We start from the raw sequence: 20,461 nt of genomic DNA, 5'->3' as shown, positions 1-20,461 counted from the left end.
TCCGGCGTATAAGACGACCCCCGACTTTCCAGAACATTTTAAGGGGTTAAAAAGTCGTCTTATACGCCGGAAAATACGGTATCTATCTATCTATCTATCTATCTATCTATCTATCTATCTATCTATCTATCTATCTATCTATCTATCTATCTATCTATCTATCTATCTATCTAGTGGTGACCGCTATGCACAGAGTTGTCATCAATTATGTAATTTCAGATGTTGTAGTGATATTATCAATGATGTCATAGAGCATGTCATGAGTGAAGTAAGATGTGAGGTAATTAGCAGTTTTATGGCAAGGGCGCAAATTATAATTACTTGAAAGCCTGAATTATAGTTACTTGGGGTAACTACAATTGATGAATTTCTCTGGTTTTTAAATTTAAAACAGCATGTTTTAACTGACATTTAACTTGACTTGTAACAACAAGAGAGGAAGGGAAACAAGAAACGCTCCTATTCCCCTCAGGCGAGATTCCAAAATAACAACAAAGGAGCGCAACAATAGAAAATGGCTACAGAAAAGAGAGTGAGCAAGGAGTCAAGCTCACAGTCTACATTGACTGCAAAAGAAACCTTTTTGGGTTGTTTTTAAAGCCCTCACTCACCAACCTGGTTGGTGACATGCTTCATCATCGGGCCCCACCAGGAGTGGCCGAATGCCACCCTGGTGTGCTGCAACGCCGGGTTACTGCGGAGCTGATTTTTTTTGTGAGTGTGAAGTGAAACAATCAAGTGAATATTAAAATGGCACAATTGAGTCAAAAAAAGAATGTATTCATTTTGGCAATTGGACAAGGGTAAAAACTAGAAGTGTAGGATAAGGGACCAAATTACAAGTCCAGGATTATCCTAGTGTGTGGTCAACATGTTTCAGCCTATGTGAAATGGTATATCAGGCATTCGTCAGGACCAGTGAATTAAAAAGGATGAATACATAATGTCAAACCCCGGTGGTATGAGCGCACTAAGGCCCACCCTAGCCTTGGGTTGCCAGTGTGAAAAAATGAAAAACACTGTTCTAAGATTCCTTCGTGTTTGAATGGAACCGAGTTTATTAGGGGGCGCTCAGATTACAAGCACCATGGATCTCGGGAGGGGGGTGGTAGCGAGTAGGCACACTGCCCTGTAAGCTAGGCACACGCTTGGCACCTGCAAACCGACATTTACACATATTTACAATGTCCCTTTGACCTTTGGTTTTTTTTTGTGAATTTTTGTTTTTTTAATTTAAAGTAAGCTGTAAAGCATGGTGTGGGGTTGGGTGAAGGCCCTGCACTCCTTTACCAGCACCCAACGCCGTGGGTGGCCAACCCCCTATGGCCAGGCCTGCACCAAACCCCCTTGGTTGTGCCAAACCCTCCACAGCTCATTGCCATTGGCCATGCATGGGTTTGGGAGCAGGACCTGGCAACCCTCCTCTCAAAAGGTGATAAATGGTGTCATTTTAAGTGAAGCAGACCTACTGGATTTGTCAAAAGGTCATTACACTGAAACATAAATAACAGTGGACCTATTGGCTTTATTAAGGGATCAGCAGATCAACATATGTACAGCAGCCTTAATTGATTTGTCAAAAATTCCCCGATAACTATAATCAAATGTGTATTTTATAAATTCACACATAGCAATGCTTACTACAAGTGATTGTAACAACATATTCAATAAAGCATTTTTTAAATAAAAATATTAAACTTGTCTATGATTCTCTTTTTAACATATTTTCAGTCATAAAGAGCAGTCGTAGAACCAATCACAAGGGGCCCTTGCAATCCAGCTGAAGAACCTACTGCCCCGCTCGTTATACTTTAAAAAATATAGTAGGCTGTCCTGAGGTCTTGAATTCCACGACACAGAAGATTAACTTTTTTTGCATGGCTGTGAGCTTGTTGCCCTCCCAGTGGCCCTCAGAATAGTAAAAAAATGCTTGGTGGTGCTCATGCTCCTTCTAGGGGTACCTCCAGGATTTTCAAAATATAACTCTTAATCACTTGGAGGCTCCCTAAACAGCCCCCATTGTGGTGCTTTTGGGAGCTGGCTCAGTCGCTTCCCTTTGGCCGGACAGGAGCAGCATTTTTCTGACCTCCAGCTAAGATGGAAGCAAAAATGCTTTCCCTGCCAGGGAGAGTGCTAGAAGGGTATACCCACACTTTCCTGTGAAAGGGACTGCAGTCTTTCAGGGGATGGGGTCTCCAGGACACTGATCACAGTGGGCCCCTGAGTATGAGGTCCCCAGTGCTAGTGTATGGCTTGCAGAGGGGGCTATGTGCCCTCTCCCAAAAATGTAAGCATTGGCCCCAGGAGATAATGTCCCTGGGGTCAATGAGGATAGGGGAGGGGGTATTGAGACCACTGTTCCCTTTAACCTGCGCGCATGCGCGCGCCCCCACCTGGGTGAATCTGGCCGCGCAGTGTCCTCTTTGAAGCGCGCACAAACCAGGAGAGACAAGTATTCATGTTAATCGCAGCGCTGTGTTGAAGCATGGTGAGCACTGCGATTAACATGAATACTTGAAGGAAAGCAGACAATCTGCCCCCCCTCTGCGCTGTCTTTAGAAAAGTCATGCAGCAAGTCTAAAAGCACAACGAGTGATTTCACAATAATTAACATACATTAGTGATTGTGAAAGCACACGTGGTGCTGTTGGCCTTGCTGCTTGCCTTTTCTTAACAGAGCGCTGCAGTTTGAGTGCCTTTTTGAAAGTTTTCATGCTAAATTCAGCCCCGAGTGTAAGCATGTCGAGAGCTGCAATTAACATGAACACTCGCAAAAAAGGCACACAATCTGCCGTATTCTGTTAACAAAAGCCTCACAGAGATATTCATTGACTGGGGCTAAATATGCCTCTCCCCCACCTGGGTTGGGGACCCTCTGACCCCTGTGGGAGTATCACATTGTTCGCCCCCTTCCCGTCGCCTTGAGCTCCGCATGCCATGCTCTACCCCACTGTGTAGGGTCGGGAAAACCTGAAGCCACACAGTAGTGCTAATTCACTGGCTGGGGCGGGAGAGGTCAAAGAGAGAGCACATGGGTGGACCGACCTAACTGTCCTCCCGACCAAGTTCGATGAAAGTACAGTGGTCCTACCCCACAACTTGCCTGTACAATCCTGGGATCCTGGCAGCTCATAGAAAGCGCCCTTAGTGTATGTTTTCAGCATGAACTTGTATAGCGCCTTCCACACCTACGTCACCGTAGCGAATAAGGATTTGCATTTCCTGGATGTTTGCGGGTGTCATAATGTTTCCCCAAGGGGTGCATGGCTATTTTCCCCGTGAGCCTTGAGAGCTCAGCTCCAGACTTGCCTCTTAGGGGGTGGCGGCAGAGGGGCTGCCTCATAGGAGGGGTGTAAGAAGGACAGGTGAGAGGTCACTCCGCCATAAGTAAGTGGTAATCAAGTGCCGGCACCTCTCCGTTTATTTATAGACTTGTAAAACGCCCACGCAGTCCACTTCAGGGCGCGAGCACAGGAAGAGTTGGTGGCTGAAGTGTCCTCCAACATGGACGAGCGTGTGACGTGCATGTGTTACTGAACGTTAGCGCACTTCACACGTGCAGGTGGTGGGGTGCAGTCTCTACTTGCATGGGACTCTGGTGACACTAAACACCCCTCTAGCCCCCGAGGGAAGTGCCCAGCTCCCCTAGGCTCCCCGACCCCTCCCGCCCTGCGCTCCTGTTCCAGGGCAGTGATAATCCAATCAGTGACTTGGATCATCGCTGCAGAGATATGCGTCCGGTGCGGTGCCATGCTGAAGAACAGACCACAATCGTCGGCCACTCAGATAGAATTCAGGACTACTACTAACATGATGTTGATTTTAATAAAACATTAATAACCCATTAACCTTTAGCTTCGAGGCTGACCCTGCAAGTTACATATAACAGCGGCTGGGCTGAATGAGGTGACTGTACTGTCACTACCTGGAAAGCCCTGTAATTACACTGTGCACGGTTACTCTCGGCCTCCAGAACTTGTTTTTCACTGATTGAGTAATCCATGTGTTGTTAAGCAACACTCATTTTGGAGCGCTTTATTAAATAACATTGTTAACTAGGTGGACATCGGTGGTCAAACAGTTACTGGCCCGCCGTCGGATTTCCTTTAACTAACAGACTGAGTAGTCTATACCCACTGGATACTAAATATTCAGGGGTTATGGTTTTCTGCTATAAGATAGGCGAAGCACGTGTTTCTGATGTTTGTGTAATTAAGATTTCCCAATGCCTAAAATACTTGCTGTCCATTGCACGCAAAGCAGACAGTGGTTTGTCCCTAGTCCTGCGGAGTGTTCCTGCAGGTGTGCAGTAGTGGGAATATATTGTGTCCCTAGTCCTGCAAGTGTGTGCAATAGAAGGTTTCCTAGATGGGATGGGTGTGTGATTGTTAAAGATTGGAACACATATGTTTTTCTCATCTTTTGTGGATGGGATTGGGAGGTGGTGTTTGATGTAGTATTTGATGATATTCTCAAAGATTGATGTTATTCTTAAAGCTCTTAGACAAGTCGCCTGTGTGTATTATCACCTTGCATACATCCATTATTTGTGTGAAATGTTGTTTGTGTGTATGTCCACCTTCACACATTTATTAATTGTTGGTTATATTGCATGTATGTACTATGATCTTGTATGCCTGTATTTTTACAATTTTGATGAAGGTGGGGTCTGTTATAATCTAGCAAGTGATTAATGCATTCTCTCTATTGTTGCCCTTGCCTTGCTGCTCAGCTTATGGTGATGTCATCAGAATGTTGAGAGGGTTGGTGTGGAAGAAAGAATCAGTTGGTGTGGAAGGGCTGAGCCGGAAGGAGGCTGCTCCTGGTGGGGACCTCCCACTGTTTTTAGTCAACCCAATCTAAAAAGGAGGACATGAGCCAAATTTACTGAAATCTACTGGGGCATGTGGTGAAAAACTGGGACTACCCTGACAAATCTGTGAGCTACGGTCAACCTATTGATAGAGCGGTGTAAATTAAGTGCCTTTTTTAAAGTATTCAAGATAATTGCAGTGCTATGTGTAGGCAAGAAGGGCGCTAAAATTAACATAAAAACTTTCAAAAAGGCGCACAATCGGCCACGCTTTATTAACAAATGCATAGCTACCAAGGTTTCTGATTGCTACGCAACACCTTTTCTTAATTTCAGTGTATTATGAGTGACACTTTCTCGCGAGCAAAATCAAGGTATGAGGTAGATGGACCTGCACCACTGTGGTGTGCTAGATTTATTAATAAAATTAAAAAGCACATTTTGAAACAGAGTCACCGAGGCACTACCTCCTGCACTCCATGTTGCTCTTTCCCTTGTATGCTTCCCTGCTCCGTGTTGCTTTCCTCTCTGTCTGTTTCTCCATCTGCAAAACACTCTTGCTCTCAGTGATGCTCTCTGTCCCTCTTGTGCTTTTCTTTGCCATCCCAACTGTTCCATGCTGCTTTCTCCTTCCTGTGTTTTTCTTACATTTAAACACTCCCCCTATGTGCTCCTCTTGCTCTCTTCCTTTTATGCTTTTCTTCCTCCTCCGGAGCACCACACTAAAATGCATTAGTCTAAGCCTGATGCATGGTACTTGGCAGGACTGCGAAAGGAATGGAGGAAATGCAGCAGGAGATAAAACGCATATAAGGAATGTTCTGTGGTTGGCTAAGGATAGGTAACAACAACACATTTTTACAGATTCCATTGTGATGTTATCTTAAATAATACAGACACCTCTCAGGGATGTAGCATTCACATTTGACAAATTATAGTAAGGGGCACATTGCTACTTTAAAAGACCTTCAATGGAGAAAATGCTTTTGAATACTGTATCCTTTTTAATTTTTGTTGTATGTTGCAAACCTGCCTTAAGTGGTGCTGTATGTGTAGAAATAACTGTCTTTTCTCTTTATTATGCAAATGTTTGAGTGATATTTGCACTAATAATTGGCGCAGCACCCACACATGCGGTAGGGTTCTTGGCGCACATAGCCTTGGCTGCAGCGCACAGGGACCTTATACTGCCGCACGCAGAGGAAAAAAAGTAGAGGGAACATTGATTGAGACCCCGGCCATTTTTATTAAATTTGGCCACAGACGTGGTCCCCAGGGCCTGAAACCATCTCTGGGATAGGGGCCGCGGGTCCCCACCACATAAAAAATAGATAATTAATGTGCAACTATATTACCAGTGGTGGTCGCCACTGGCTAGTTATAGTTAGGCAATGGATTTTTTGGTCGCATCCACCTCAGCTCCTTCCCGGATTTTTTCGGGGTGATCTGTCAAACGAGGGCTGTAAAAAATGTGATGTCTCATAACACATTTCGCCCATGCAATTTTACATAGCAAAAGTAGACACAGCTTTAGTCAAAATGGATGAATGAAATCACGTCAAATTTGTCAGAAAGCTAGATCCTGGTCTAGGAAACTTATTTTCTTTGTGATTTGGTGTACCTCCATTCAGTTATTTTAGACAAATGAAAGCTCAAAATTAATTTATATTTTGCACCACGGAAGATCTGCTGAGCCAAAAGACCTTGAGATTATTATGATAAATATTTATTTTCAATTAAAAAGTCACAATTTTGATATATGTGTAATGTGAGCTAGCTCCTTATTGAGCATAAAAAACGTTAAAATAAAGGATGTTATGGTAAAAGGAAGCTTGACCCAAAAATGTTATTGCTTTGTTTTAAATGAATTCTAAGATTATGAGCTGCATTTTGTCATAAGCTCCTTGTTGCCCAGTCTTTGAATCTCTTGTTCAGTCCTTAGGCACAATGATGTCACTTGTGGAACACTTCATGAAACCGTCCAATAAAAAGTCTCATTCACCACAGCTCCTCCCTGGAATGTTTCAGGGTGATCTGTCCCTAATGGGGCACTTACATTTGTGCAAAGGGAGAAGAAGAGGTTGGGCAGCTGAGATATGGAAAACATATTTGCTACTCCCTCTCAGCAGGTTTCAGGCTGGACCCAGATGGTGCAAACCAAATTTCCTTGAATTTAACAGTACATGTCCATAACTTGAAGGAGCATCTCACCAATAGCAGTATGCCTTATTGCTTAGACTTCTAGTCTACTTCTCTTGTTAGATAAGCAACCAGTCGCCCATCAGTGACATGAACAATATTTTACCTACGTAATAATGCCTAAAGGAGGAGTTAGAAATACATGGAAGGCACAGGAGACCAATACATAACATATTCTCCATGTACTCACATTCCTATTTATAATTTTTAAATCAGGTACAAAACATGCTTAACTGATAAGAGGCATAACTCTTCATCTCATTCCAATTGCTAACTGATGATGATGATGATGATGTTATTTTTTCTGATAACAGGTGGCATAAAAGGGGAAGTCCTGATCAGCTTTGCATTGGGTGCGACATTCTTGCAAGTCATGCCAGCCTGTGAACACTTCAAAGAGATCTACGTGGCAACCCCCAGTGAGAATGATGTAGAAGAATGCAAGACATGGCTGCAGAATAAGCCAGATGCATTTAACTGGAATCCAGTCATAAAAAGCTTTTGTACCCTGGAAGGCAATGTGTATGTATGGATACAACAGCCTTTTACTTAAATTGTATATTCTGTTATGAAATATAAATTCTTATAGCCTGAATTAGAATTTGACAGGTTGTACTCCATCAGAGTGACAGAGAACCTTCTCTCCACCATGTGTCAAATTTAGGATTAACCACCAGCCCAGCAGCCATCTCTGTATGTTCAAAGGAACCGCCATCACATGGATTCCTTTCAATGTACAAAAAGTCTGGTAGACAGCAGCTGTCCATTTTGATGGCAATGCACTGAGCTTTTCAAAAGCTTTTATTTTTCTGAAACAAACTATGGGAGTTTACTAATGACCCACATATTGTTTGAGCCTTCTTCCAGGGTGTGGTGTTCATCATTTTTTTATATCCCTCACTGCCAGTTTGGACAGAAGCAAAGACATTACCTGGGCTAATCTAGATAGGGTGGGCAGTGTAATGTCCCTATCCTTTCCCTGTCGGTGGAAGGATTCTGCAGATGGAGCCAACAGTTGATGGAACACTTTAGGTCCAACCATGTGTAAATGAGATAGGATAACCAATGATTTGGCAGGCATGGTGTCTGACATGTTCATCATGGAGTACTCTTTCTGCCAAACTCTAAATCAAGCCCATAGTTTCTTAGCATATAGACTTGTAACATAGCAAACTTTTCTCTAGTTCTCACAAGTGGAGCGTTTATATTTTCAGGACCAGTCATACAGTTCGTTCATCTGCTGGCCAAGGAATTACCATTGCTTTTTCCTGGGAGTTGATGTGTACCTATTGTAATTCCTTTGACACTTTAAGTGGCACAAATCTGTTTACTCACTACCTGCTCTTATCCTACCAATTTACTGTCTAGAATGCAATTCTTCATCTTGGCGAAGTGTTACTTTAATATATTAAGGGCCCAACATTGGTACTATAGACTGGATCATGTCAGACTTTCAGACAATTAAAATAAATGAGTCTGCAGTTACTTGTAAACAAAGATATCTTGGAAGCTGGACCATGCAACACTTGAGTGCATAAAAAGATTGTGTAATCTGTACTACTAAGTACCATGGGCAGGGCCAGTGAGTGCAGAGACAGGTTCAAGTGCTATGAGGTCTCAGCAAGTGACAGAAAGCACTGTGAATGTCATTTTTCTTAAATTGTAGTACACAGTATAAAAAGGCTACTATATAATAGTGTTTAAGGTGAAACATGTGCCTTAAAACATACATGACAGAAATAAGCAATCAGACTGTAGTGCAAATATTGTATGTGTCCATTAAAAGAATGCTCTCTTTTTAATGGACACTTTTAATACATCTTAAAAACAAAATGTATTCTTCATCATGAAGCATCAAGAGACTCCAGCAGCACACATTTACATGTGTTTGAAGTAGCATGCACTCTGTTGAGAAGGCAGGTGTCTTCTTTAGTGCACTATCCTTCTTTCTGCTTCAACGCACAGGAGTCCTACCTCACTATATTCAGCGAGTGGACACTGAATCCTGAGTAAGGCTGTCTTACTATGAAAAAGGACATTTAGGTGCATGTCCCTTGCTAGCATTACAGCCCAAGTCACCATTACTGTGCACAGAACAGGGCCCAATCAGTGGGGGCGGGGGGGCTATGGTCTAAGACGTGTTTTGTGTTGCTGCTTTTTACAGAAATCAACAGAAAGCCAGCTTTGGTCATCTGGCCTAGAAGTGATGGCCCAATGGAGTGGGTAGAGTAGATAGCCTGCTTCGCTGAGCTGTAGGTATTGTTAGTGCTTCATTTACATTAGAAGCCTGGAGCATATTTGTTGTGACAGTGTTGCTTTGGGCCTCAGAGGTATGGCTTAAGGCAGGGGCAAAATAAAGCAGAGGAGACAACTTGATTTGGGCATCTTAGTGAATAGGGGAGAGGGATGATGAGAGATAGGAAGGAGAGGGAAGGGTTGAGACCTCATGTTGTTAAAACAGTGCAGAGACAGCTTGCTTACCAAGGCAGTAGCTATCATTAGTGAAGCAGGTCCAGTGGCACTTTGGCCAGGGAGCTGAGGGGCCCTTTGCACCACATATATGAATGTTTGACTTTAGAAAGTGAACAGAAGGGATCATGTTCCTTGCTTGCAATAGGGTAGATGGAACCTTTCCATGGCAATGCAAAAATGGGGGCAACATGCTAGAGCACATTTTTGTTTTCAAAAAGAGAAGGCGCTTGTTTCAAGATTTAAGTGATGGTCAGGCTTGGTGGGGAAGGAGTGAAAGAAGGAAGAAGAGGAGATAGCCTACTTCTCAGGACTACATTCATTATTAGTGCAGCATTTGGAGTTGCATTGGGGTCCACAGCACGTCAATTATAGGGACCAGAGCTTTTGGTCAATTCTGTTTTTAATTGATGCTTTTTCTAGTTTGAAAGTCACATATTTAGGTGCCGATTCCTATCTTGTTCGGAAGGCATTCTGACCGAATAGGTTCGAAATGCTTTCCGAATGACTCGAATTGGTGGAGTCCGACCTAGCGAGTACGATGCATCCGAATGCCTCCAGATACGATTCAGTCGGGCTCCGATTGACTTCAATGGGAGCCAGTGATCGGACGAGAGCACAGGCTCCCATTGACGAAAGGGGTGGTTGGGGATAATCGCGCACCCTGTTGCGGGCACCCCATAGTGCCTGCTACACTGTACATGGTTGGAAAGGGGGGTACCTTGGCTACCCAGACGAGCCTGATTCAGAGGGCCCTGAGTGAAGGGGGGCCTGCAATGGGACCCTAAATACCAATTTCGGCAGCTTATTCATTCCGGAGAAACCAATTCAGAATGGCTATCCAAATCCGTCATCGTACTCGAGTCCATGGCAGATGGCAGTTTCCCACTTCCTTTCTGCGCAGGCCTTTCTGACACAGAAAGGCATTGAAAAACTGTCTTTAGAACTCCCAGCAGGGCCCCCATGGGTGGAGGCCACCGAATAGTGGCCTAGGGGGCACCGATGATGCACCCCTGTTGAACCCTGCACCCAGTGGCAGGCACCTAGTGGTGCTGCCCCTGGGTGCAGGAATGAACTGCACCTCTGGACTTAACGATGTGAGCATGCATTCCGTCCGGAATGCATGCTCCCATTGTTAAGTATAGGATTGCGAACCAACAGAGTTCGGTTGCATCCTACTTTCAGGTGTGAAACCGATGACAAGAGGTCGTTCGGTTCCAATTCCTGACCGTTGTTAGGCGGGCTCTGGTCCATCCAACATCGGAATCGGCCCTAAATTTGTAAATCACTTTGGATTAATTCTAAAACCTAATTTGCAGTGACCATTTTTCCCACAGCTGTCGCGAAGGCCATTTCTCATCCATGCATTTTTCATAATTTGATTAGGCATGTTGTTCATAAAACCTCTACGTCTGCCATGAGTACCACCATTTCCACCTTACACTAATTGTGCACCATTGCCTTGTGTATTAACTCCTTTCATACCAGTATTAAAACCATAGCCAGGTGCTCAAAACTCACCTTGGCCATCATTTTTTAAAGAACTTTGGGGCATATTACCAAGCAATAGCGATAATTATCGCTATTGCTTGGTTAGAGACAAAAATTTACCGCTGAGCTGCGGCGATTTTTATCACAGATAAACCTTGGTATTACCAAGGTTTATCGCAAATGCGATAAAAATCGGCCACAATGCATGAATATCGCTGAAAAGTCCGTGATATTCATGCATTACCGAGCTAATGCTCTTAGCCATGTTATCCACCTCCCATTGGATAACATGGCTAAGAACTGCTCAGGGCCGGTGTTAGCTTTTGGAGATATTCGCGCTTAGCGCGAATATCTCCGAAAGTTGGTAATAGGAGATAGCGATGTTAGCGACTGTTTCCAGTCGCTAACATCTTGGCACGCCCACTTTGCATGTCATTAGTGATAAATATCACTGACATGCAAAGTGGGGCCCAAGATGGTCGCTATCTCCTACTAGCTGTCGCTAACTGGTGTTAGCGATAGCTAGGTAATAGGGAGATAATTTTATCTCCGCTTTCTTTGCTTTTAAAGCCAAAAAAGCGGAGATAAACTCCCTTGATAATATGCCCCTTTGTGCCTCAATTAATTTCTCCTTTGTCACCTTCTTTTTAGCATCGCAACAATTACTACAATACTTCGTATTAGCTAAAATCTAATCCAACTATTGGGCCTGCTAATACATCACAATTTGCTGAATATATGTAACTTAATTACCAGGTGCAGAGTCAACACAAAAGCCAAAATGAATGCAGATACGCCTTCTTTTGTAGGGTCTTCAACTCTCTAAACTGACTGTAAATCTTCATCAATTTCTCATAATATGTATTTACTGATTCACCTGAATCTTGCCTCTCTCTCATGATCTTTTACCGATTTCCTTGTTTCTGGGGAACCTTTCTTTTGGAATTCTTGAAAACCTGATTACTTTCTCCAGAACAACTGGTGAATGCTTATACTGAAGGGCTTCCCACTGTACTATCATCTTATATTCAGCCCACAAATCTTGAAGTACAACAATTGAAAATAAAGCATCCAAATCTGTCCAAAGCACTTGCGAAATGATAACACTCCTTCCCACCTCTGAATTACAATTTCTCAGGCTCTCCCCAGGGCTGATGGTCCCTTCGTCAGGGGCATAACCTTTAGAAAATGAACAGTTTTAAGTACAACATGGATTAAACGCAACAAGTAACCAACATTCTTTGGCAACCAATACCGAATGTCAACTGTGAACCACGTGTCATTTTACAAAGGAACATATAGTTGTAATCACCTTTTGACCACAGTGCATAGAACAACCAGTGCATACACCACGTCCTAGCCTTTTAGCGGGTCCTTAGAGCATGCCAGCAGAATGGTTAAGCACATTTACGACTGAATTGTGCTCACATCACTAAGAGCATAATTTATGAGGCAGTGCGTAATTTTTACGCCGCCGGTGCGTCACTTTTTGTGACGCTCCAGCAGCATAAAAAATGTGCCATATTTACAAAGTGACGCATCTAGGTAGATGTGTCACTTTGTAAACCGCTGCGCAACATTATACCTACGCCAGGTATAATGTATGCAGGGGGGGTGTTCTGACGCAAGAATGGTTCATAGAAGTGACGCAGTGAAATCTATAACATTTCACTGCACCACTTCTAGGACACAAATGCGGCAATTTCTTACACCTGCCTCACAGCAGGCGTAAGATTGACGCAGGCTCCATGTGAAAGGACACATTGCTGGAGTTGCGTCCCTTTTGTGACACACTTCAGCAATGCGTCACTTTTGCGCCATACAGATACGTCAGAAATACTGATGTATCTGTAACTCCTTGCGACATGATGCGTCATACTGTAAATATGACGCATCATTGGTGTCGCAAGGAGGGCACAGTGAAAAGTGAAGCATCGCTGTTTTCATGCAGCGATGCATCACTTTTCATAAATGAGGCCCCTAGTGTTTCAAACAATTGTGAGACAAAAAAACACTGCTGCCCTGTTTTCACCCACATGGAAACTCAATTTGGTATCAGACAAAAAAACAGCCCACTACCTTAAAGCGGCCATTTTTGATTGTAAAATGTATTGTTTGAAATATTTTTGTTTAATTTGAAATGTACGACTTAATTGTGTTACAAATACACATATAAAAGCATTAAGGAAAAATAAGAGTAAAAATACACTCTTGAACAAAACTGCGACAAGCTGGTCAAACATAATTCATTCAAATTGTTGACATATCGTCTTTAAGGCTGTACACTCTCCAGTCCAAGTTGCCTCTGGGACTTGGCCATTCTCCATTCGTTATTCCACATGCTGGGCAGGCATCAAAGGAGCTCAGCACGCTGATCAACATACTTTGGTTAACTAGAGTATCATAATCATCTTGGAGTACAGAATCAATTCATAATTTCTTCATCTCAAACATGCCATACCTCAAATTCTCAATCTTTCTGACTTCTAATGTACAATGCACAAGAAATTAAAATTTTTTACTCTAAGCAGTAGTTCTACTCCACGCTTTAAGCCACAAAAATGTATGTAATCCGTGGTCCAAAAACATTCATTGGTAGTGGTACCAATTGAGGCTGCCTAAATTATTACTAAATAATGTTTCCCCTTTACTTTCCGAACAAGGAAAAATGCCATTCAGTTGATGTTTGATGTAGGCCTTTCCTAGGTTGTGGATGGCTTTGTAGGCGTGCATGAGGATCTTGAACCTGCATTTCTTCTGGATGGAGTACCATTGGAGGTCTCTCAGGTGCGGGCGATGTGGGCTCATTTGGGGAGGTCCAGGAGGATTCTTACTGCAACATTCTTCATAGTCTGGAATCTTCTAAAGAGCTGGCTGGAGATGCCATCACTCTATCATTTGCCCATTGGCTGAGTACTAACAATTCTTTGAGCTCAAGGTTGCCAGTAATATGAATGTGGTGCAAATCATAACCTACTACCATATTAGGAGGATATGAGGTCCAGTGATTAGGTTTTCAATTTTGAATCCTATGTTCCATTCCTGACATTCCCACCTCACTTCCCTGCTAAATCAATGTGAAGCACTTCATCTCCCTGTAAGTCGGGCACCTTGACTGCCACAATGGAGAGTGACCATGAGTAAGAGCACAATCAGTGGCGGCTCGCAGAGGCAAAGCTGTGGGACAGTGAGACGGAGCGGGAGCGGGGCTGGGTGGGGGGGGTAGTGGAGTCCGACATATGACGGCAAAGGTGAACGTAAATAAATAAATAAATAAATATCTGCTGTCATATGTCGGACTCCACTACTACCCCACCCAACCCGTCCTGCCCTGCCGAACCGCATCACAGCATTACCGATGCGAGCTGCCACTGGCTATAATATTGATCATTATTTTAAATCTTGAAACATCTGAGACAATTCCACTTCAAACACCTTTGTTTCAAGTTTTACAAATGTCACTCCACAGGGGCTGTTGCTTCTCCAAAGTTTAAATCTTTCACTTTGGCCTGACACACACACCCATTTGTTTTTTGCTGTTTATTGGTTCTCTATCTTTTGGACCAGCAGATTAATTCTGAGTATTACAAACCTTGTCCTCATTAGGCATCAGTGGCACTCCTCTCTCATCGCTCTCTTTCAAACTCTTACATATTTGGTTCAAAATCCTGAGACTTCTCTGAACATCTGCCACTTGTGCCAGAGGGTATTAAACTTGATTATTTAATAGGTCACTCATGTTCCCTCGATATTCTCCCTTATATTTGATAATAATAATTAAATATTCATGATATTCTCTCTCATAACCTCTGGCTAACATGACCAAATGATTGACTACCTTAAATTCAGTCAACGCTGGATGGCCCTGCTGTGCCATACAACAACATAAAGAAACCAAGACTATCTGCTACTCATCTTTCTTTTCTTATTCATTTCTGTAATCACAATCACATTAGTTACTGAACTCCTGCTCCTATTTCCGCCAGCAAAGAACCTGGGGGCATATTATCAAGGGGGTTTATCTCCGCTTTTTTGGCTTTAAAAGCCAAGAAAGCGGAGATAAAATTATCTCCCTATTACCTAGCTGTCGCTAACACCAGTTAGTGACAGCTAGTGGGAGATAGCGACCATCTTGGGCCCCGCTTTGCATGCCAGTGATATTTATCACTAATGACATGCAAAGTGGGCGTGCCAAGATGTTAGCGACTAGAAACAGTCGCTAACATCGCTATCTCCTATTACCAGCTTTTGGAGATATTCGCGCTAAGCGCGAATATCTCCAAATGCGAACACCTGCCCCTGAGCAGTTCTTAGCCATGTTATCCAATGGTAGGTGGATAACATGGCTAAGAGCATTAGCTCAGTAATGCATGAATATCGCTGACTTTTCAGCGATATTCATGCATTTCGGCCGATTTTTATCGCTTAGGAGATAAACCTTGATAATAGCAAGGTTCCTAAGCGATAAAAATCGCCGCAGCTCGGCGATAAAAATATCGCCGCTAAACCAACATAGGGATAATTATCGCTAGTTGTTGGTAATATGCCCCCTGATTCTCTCAATATCCATTTGCCACTAAACACGGCAACGATCAGCACTAATTCAACATCTGGCTGATGCCACTTTCACTGAACTGAAAGTAAATCCTTACCTTTCAATATCTGTGCTCTCTTTCCTGTTCCGTTTATATACATTTATTCATAAAAATATGAAGCTCAGCTCTATAAGATACTGTATCTGACAGGGGGCATGGCTTTTGAGCAAGCATTACTATATGACTGCCTGTGCAGCCACCATCCAGGGGGTTGTTAGATTGTCCCTAATGGGAGAAAATGTGACTGCTACCAGGGTTTGACCTGACAAATGGCAGTTTTCCTTGGGAGAGATAAACAATACTTTGCCTGCACAATACCCTTACTTTTATTTGTTAGGAAAATAAATACAATTATTTTTATGTGATTAAACAATGACTAATGACTTTTCAATCTATGTCTTGTAAAGTCATCAGTGCTAATTCAGACACCTTCTGACATATTTAAACAAAACATATGTACAAGGAAGTGGCGGAGTGTGTCGTTAGACTCCTTGGCCTAATGACACGCTCTGCCACTTCTGAAACGCAAGGTTGCACCATATTTACAAGAATGTGGTGCAGCCTTGCGTTTCCCCCTGCGATGACGCTAAGGTTAGCAACTTAGCGCCAACGCAGTCACCCTTGCACCACATTGCAAGGGTGTCTGCGTGCAGGGGAGGATTATTTATGTGTAGGAAGGTGTCCATTCCTGCACATAGTCCTAAAATGCAATTCTGTCACTTTCATGTCTGCTGCTTCATGCATCACTTGTGAGAGAGACAAAATGGAATTTTTTTCAAAGGTTTGTTTATGCGCAGGAAGGGACACCCTCCTGTACATAAACAAACCATGGCATTTTGCTTTTTCCATGTGTGTGGCACAAGGCAACACACATGGAAAAAGCAAAAACGAAGAGAAATAAAGCATTTCTCCCCGTTTCGCCATTTTAAGACCAGGGTTTTCCTGGTCTTAATTTCGGCACTGCCTCCTATGTACGCCACCCTTGTACATAGGGGGCAGCGTCACAATGAATGGGTGTTGCGGTGGAACGCCGACCACAACACCCACTGCACGCCCCTTTTACACTAACCAAAGCGTGCCTTATGTACAAGGCAGTGTTAAGCCACGTGAAGTGACTTAACGCTGCCTTGTACATAAGGCGCAGCCCCTATCGCCACCACAACGTGGGTAAAAGTGACCTTGTGTGTTTGCTATAGGGGCTTGTACATTTGCCCCAAACTGTGCATACTGTACATGTTGATGCCCTTTAGTATTACCTATTCCAATACAAAAAAATAAGTTGCTTGCTGTGTTGTTCCTTTTGCTTCAACAGGGAAAAATACGCAGACTTGGAGCGAACCCTACGAGCAACGATCAAGCAGTGCCTGACATTCGATTTGACCAAAAGCAACCCATTTCATCCCGTGGTTTTACCGGCTGCAGACTGTGTGATCCTTTATGGGGTTTTGGAAATCTCAGCGACTGATAAGGAGACCTGTGTCAAGAATCTGAGAAAGGTTATTGGTTATATAAAAGACGGAGGGCATTTAGTTATATATGCAGCTCTTGGTATGTCCTTTTATAAAGTTGGCCAACAGACGGTCCCGTGCTTTGCCCTCGAGGAGCCGTTTTTGAGGAAAGCTCTTGATGAAGTAGGCTGTGAAATTACCGAGGTTTCTTCCATGAATAGAAAGGATCCTTCTGATACTCGCTACTCCGACTTCAAAACGTTGTTTGTCTGTGTTGCAAGAAAAAAAGGCAGCGTTTAGTTGTTTGATTATGGCTAGAGATTTCAAATACTCATGTGTCAGAAAAGAGTCCAGATGATCGGCTTACACAATGCAATGTGCTAAAGAAGTGCTTCCTCTATAACAGTCCTACATCTGCCCCTTCCCCCTCAAAGCTTAATCGGGTGTTTCTGCCCCTAATCAAATAACAAACAGAAAGAGAGGCAAGGCACTAGAATATGGTCCACCTAAATCTGTTCTACAATAATTTTCATGTCATCAGGTAAAGAAATACACCTCTCAAATAATTTAAACAATCTTGGATGTGTTTCGATTCCAGTTTGGGACTCATCAGCGTGACCGCGACCGACCACTTGCAAAACTGAGTAAACACATGTGAGGAAAACCATCATGTGAGGAGTTGCATTTCTTGCATTCATTTCTAACAACCCCTTAAACCGGTGTGGACAAGGTTACACATAAGTGAAAACTAGAGCTGCGCATATCACCTGCGGGTGGGTCTGGCGTTCTGATATCTCCGTGGGATATTGGTATGCCACGCTACGAGTGGTCTGGTGTTTTCGGACTCACAATGCTGGGTCTGGACTTACCAGACCGGTTTTTGTCGGATGCATATATATCTGCACAACATAAAAGCAATGCCTGGGAGGGGAATGCACAGCGGGCAGAGGGACAGTCTGGCCCCTGCCAGCCACCTCCAGCACCATGGGGGGAAAAGGACAGCCATTTTTATTGTTTATTGCAATACCCAATTCACCCTAGCAGCTCATAATAATCATATTAATAAGTATGTAAAGTAGATCACAGTGCATGGAATAAATTGTTTATTGTTGGTCTACTGGTCCATCATTGTTCAATATTCGTGCTCTCCTAAAAAGAGCGAAACTTGGTATGATGGAATTTTTAAAAATGCTGATGCCAATAAAAAGCAATCTTTCTTATACAAACATCATATTACAGTCGTTCTTTGCCTTTAAAAGGAATCATCCTACTGGCTGTAATTGACAACCTTCAAGGGAGGAACACATGCTCAAATACTTCATGTTACATTTACCAATACGAGGCTGGAAAGGTCCAGAGTTTCGAGCATAGTTTCTCCACCATCACGTAACCACATTGGAATCAATATCCAGAGACAGGATCTCTGGACCTTGTTCTTTTTGCCTTGAGCTGTTCAAAATTCTTGCCTAAGTTTAGACTGTATGGGTCAGAAAATAACCCATGAGGGCCTTGATGACTCCAGAGTGTCATGTAAGCTACATGATGTTAATTTATCAAAACTGGAATCATTTATTGCGGGCCGGATTCACAGAACTAACTTAAGAAAAAATCCTAAACTTACTACCAATTTGGTATTCACAGAAGGCACTTACTCATTTTGGTATTCACAGAAGGCACTTACTCATTTCGGTATTCACAGAAGTTAGGAGTCCTAACTTTAGGACTCCTAAATGCCTTCTGTGAATACTGAAAGTCTTAAAATTAGGATTTTTCTCAGTTTAGTAGTAGTAAAGTTAGGACTCCTAACTTTATGACTCCTAAATGCCTTCTGTGAATACCGAAAGCCTTAAAATTGGGATTTTCCTCAGTTTAGTAGTAGTAAAGTTAGGACTCCTAACTTTATGACTCCTAAATGCCTTCTGTGAATACCGAAAGCCTTAAAATTGGGATTTTTCTCAGTTTAGTAGTAGTAAAGTTAGGACTCCTAAATACCTTCTGTGAATACCGAAAGTCTTAAAATTAGCATTTTTCTAACTTTACTACTACTATACTGAGAAAAATTCTAATTTTAAGACTTTGGGTATTCACAGAAGGCATTTAGGAGTCCTAAAGTTAGGAGTCCTGACTTTACTACTACTAAACTAAGAAAAATCCCAATTTTAAGACTTTCGGTATTCACAGAAGGCATTTAGGAGTCCTAAAGTTAGGACTCCTAACTTCTGTGAATACCAAAATGAGTAAGTGCCTTACGTGAATACCAAAATGGTAGTAAGTTTAGGATTTTGTCTTACGTTAGTTCTGTGAATCGGTCCCATAGTCATTACTTCGTATGGAAAACGTGATATGCATTTACCTTGCATGGCGCACCCTCTAACTCCTTTGATACATTAGAGAACACTAAAATAATGTCACTAAAAAAATACTTGATACGTTTCCTACTATTTTCCAAGGAGTGTAGAACTGTGTAATATTAAAAAATTCATTCACAATAATGCCAACCATTAAAGCGACCCTCGCATCACTACAAACTGCAAAACCGGTTGAATGGATAAAAACATAGGGGCATATTACCAAGCAATAGCGATAATTATCGCTATTGCTTGGTTAGAGACAAAAACTTATCGCCGACCTGCGCCGACTTTTATCGCAGATAAACCTTGGTATTACCAAGGTTTATCGCAAATGCGATAAAAATCGGCCGCAATGCATGAATATCGCTGAAAAGTCAGCGATATTCATGCATTACCGAGCTAATGCTCTTAGCCATGTTATCCCCCTCCCATTGGATAAGAACTGCTCAGGGGCAGGTGTTAGCTTTTGGAGATATACGCGCTTAGCGCGAATATCTCCAAAAGTTGGTAATAGGAGATAGCGATGTTAGCGACTGTTTCCAGTCACTAACATCTTGGCACGCCCACTTTGCATGTCATTAGTGATAAATTTCTCTGACATGCAAAGTGAGCCCAAGATGGTCGCTATCTCCTACTAGCTGTCGCTAACTGGTGTTAGCGGCAGCTAGGTAATAGGGAGATAATTTTATATCCGCTTTCTTGGCTTTTAAAGCCAAAAAAGCGGAGATAAACCCCCTTGATAATATGCCCCTCAGTAACTATGAATAACACTAAATTCTCAGGGAAAATCTAAATCAAGTAGAATATTAACACTAAGCAACGGACTCCTCTAAGAAGAGACTAGTAAAATATGAAAAAACATACAATTTAATTGGTCAAAAGCAGTAATTTTCTTAGCGGTAGAGCTTCTAATTTAATGAATTCCTCATAAAATGATAGATATCCCCCCTCATTCTCTGAAGACTCCACACCAGTGGGTCACACCATCCTCAACATTTCTTTCCTCTTTCCAACTCCTCTCTGCAGTCTGGTACCAGCTTATCCAGCCATTCCCCTTTCTGTGTGTCTTGCAATAGCCAACCGAGTAACTCTTCC

The 20,461-nt window shown here is 42.7% G+C and overlaps 1 protein-coding gene across 1 annotated transcript in view; it reads left to right on the top strand.

Annotated features, from left to right (window-relative positions):
- Positions 1-18,856, top strand: part of LOC147731638 (indolethylamine N-methyltransferase-like) — a 31,214-nt gene extending 12,358 nt beyond the window's left edge. Inside the window, exons 2-3 of the mRNA XM_086958778.1 lie at positions 7,327-7,534; positions 16,880-18,856. Of these exons, the coding sequence (XP_086814904.1) occupies positions 7,327-7,534; positions 16,880-17,315 (644 nt within the window). The 3' untranslated portion in view covers positions 17,316-18,856. The remainder of the gene's footprint in view (positions 1-7,326; positions 7,535-16,879) is intronic.
- The last annotated feature ends 1,605 nt before the right edge of the window (positions 18,857-20,461 follow it).

The sequence above is a fragment of the Lissotriton vulgaris genome, chromosome 2_1, assembly GCF_964263255.1.
Source record: "Lissotriton vulgaris chromosome 2_1, aLisVul1.2, whole genome shotgun sequence".
NCBI classification, from domain to species: Eukaryota; Metazoa; Chordata; class Amphibia; order Caudata; family Salamandridae; genus Lissotriton; species Lissotriton vulgaris.
This window is presented reverse-complemented; position numbering and strand designations above follow the sequence as displayed.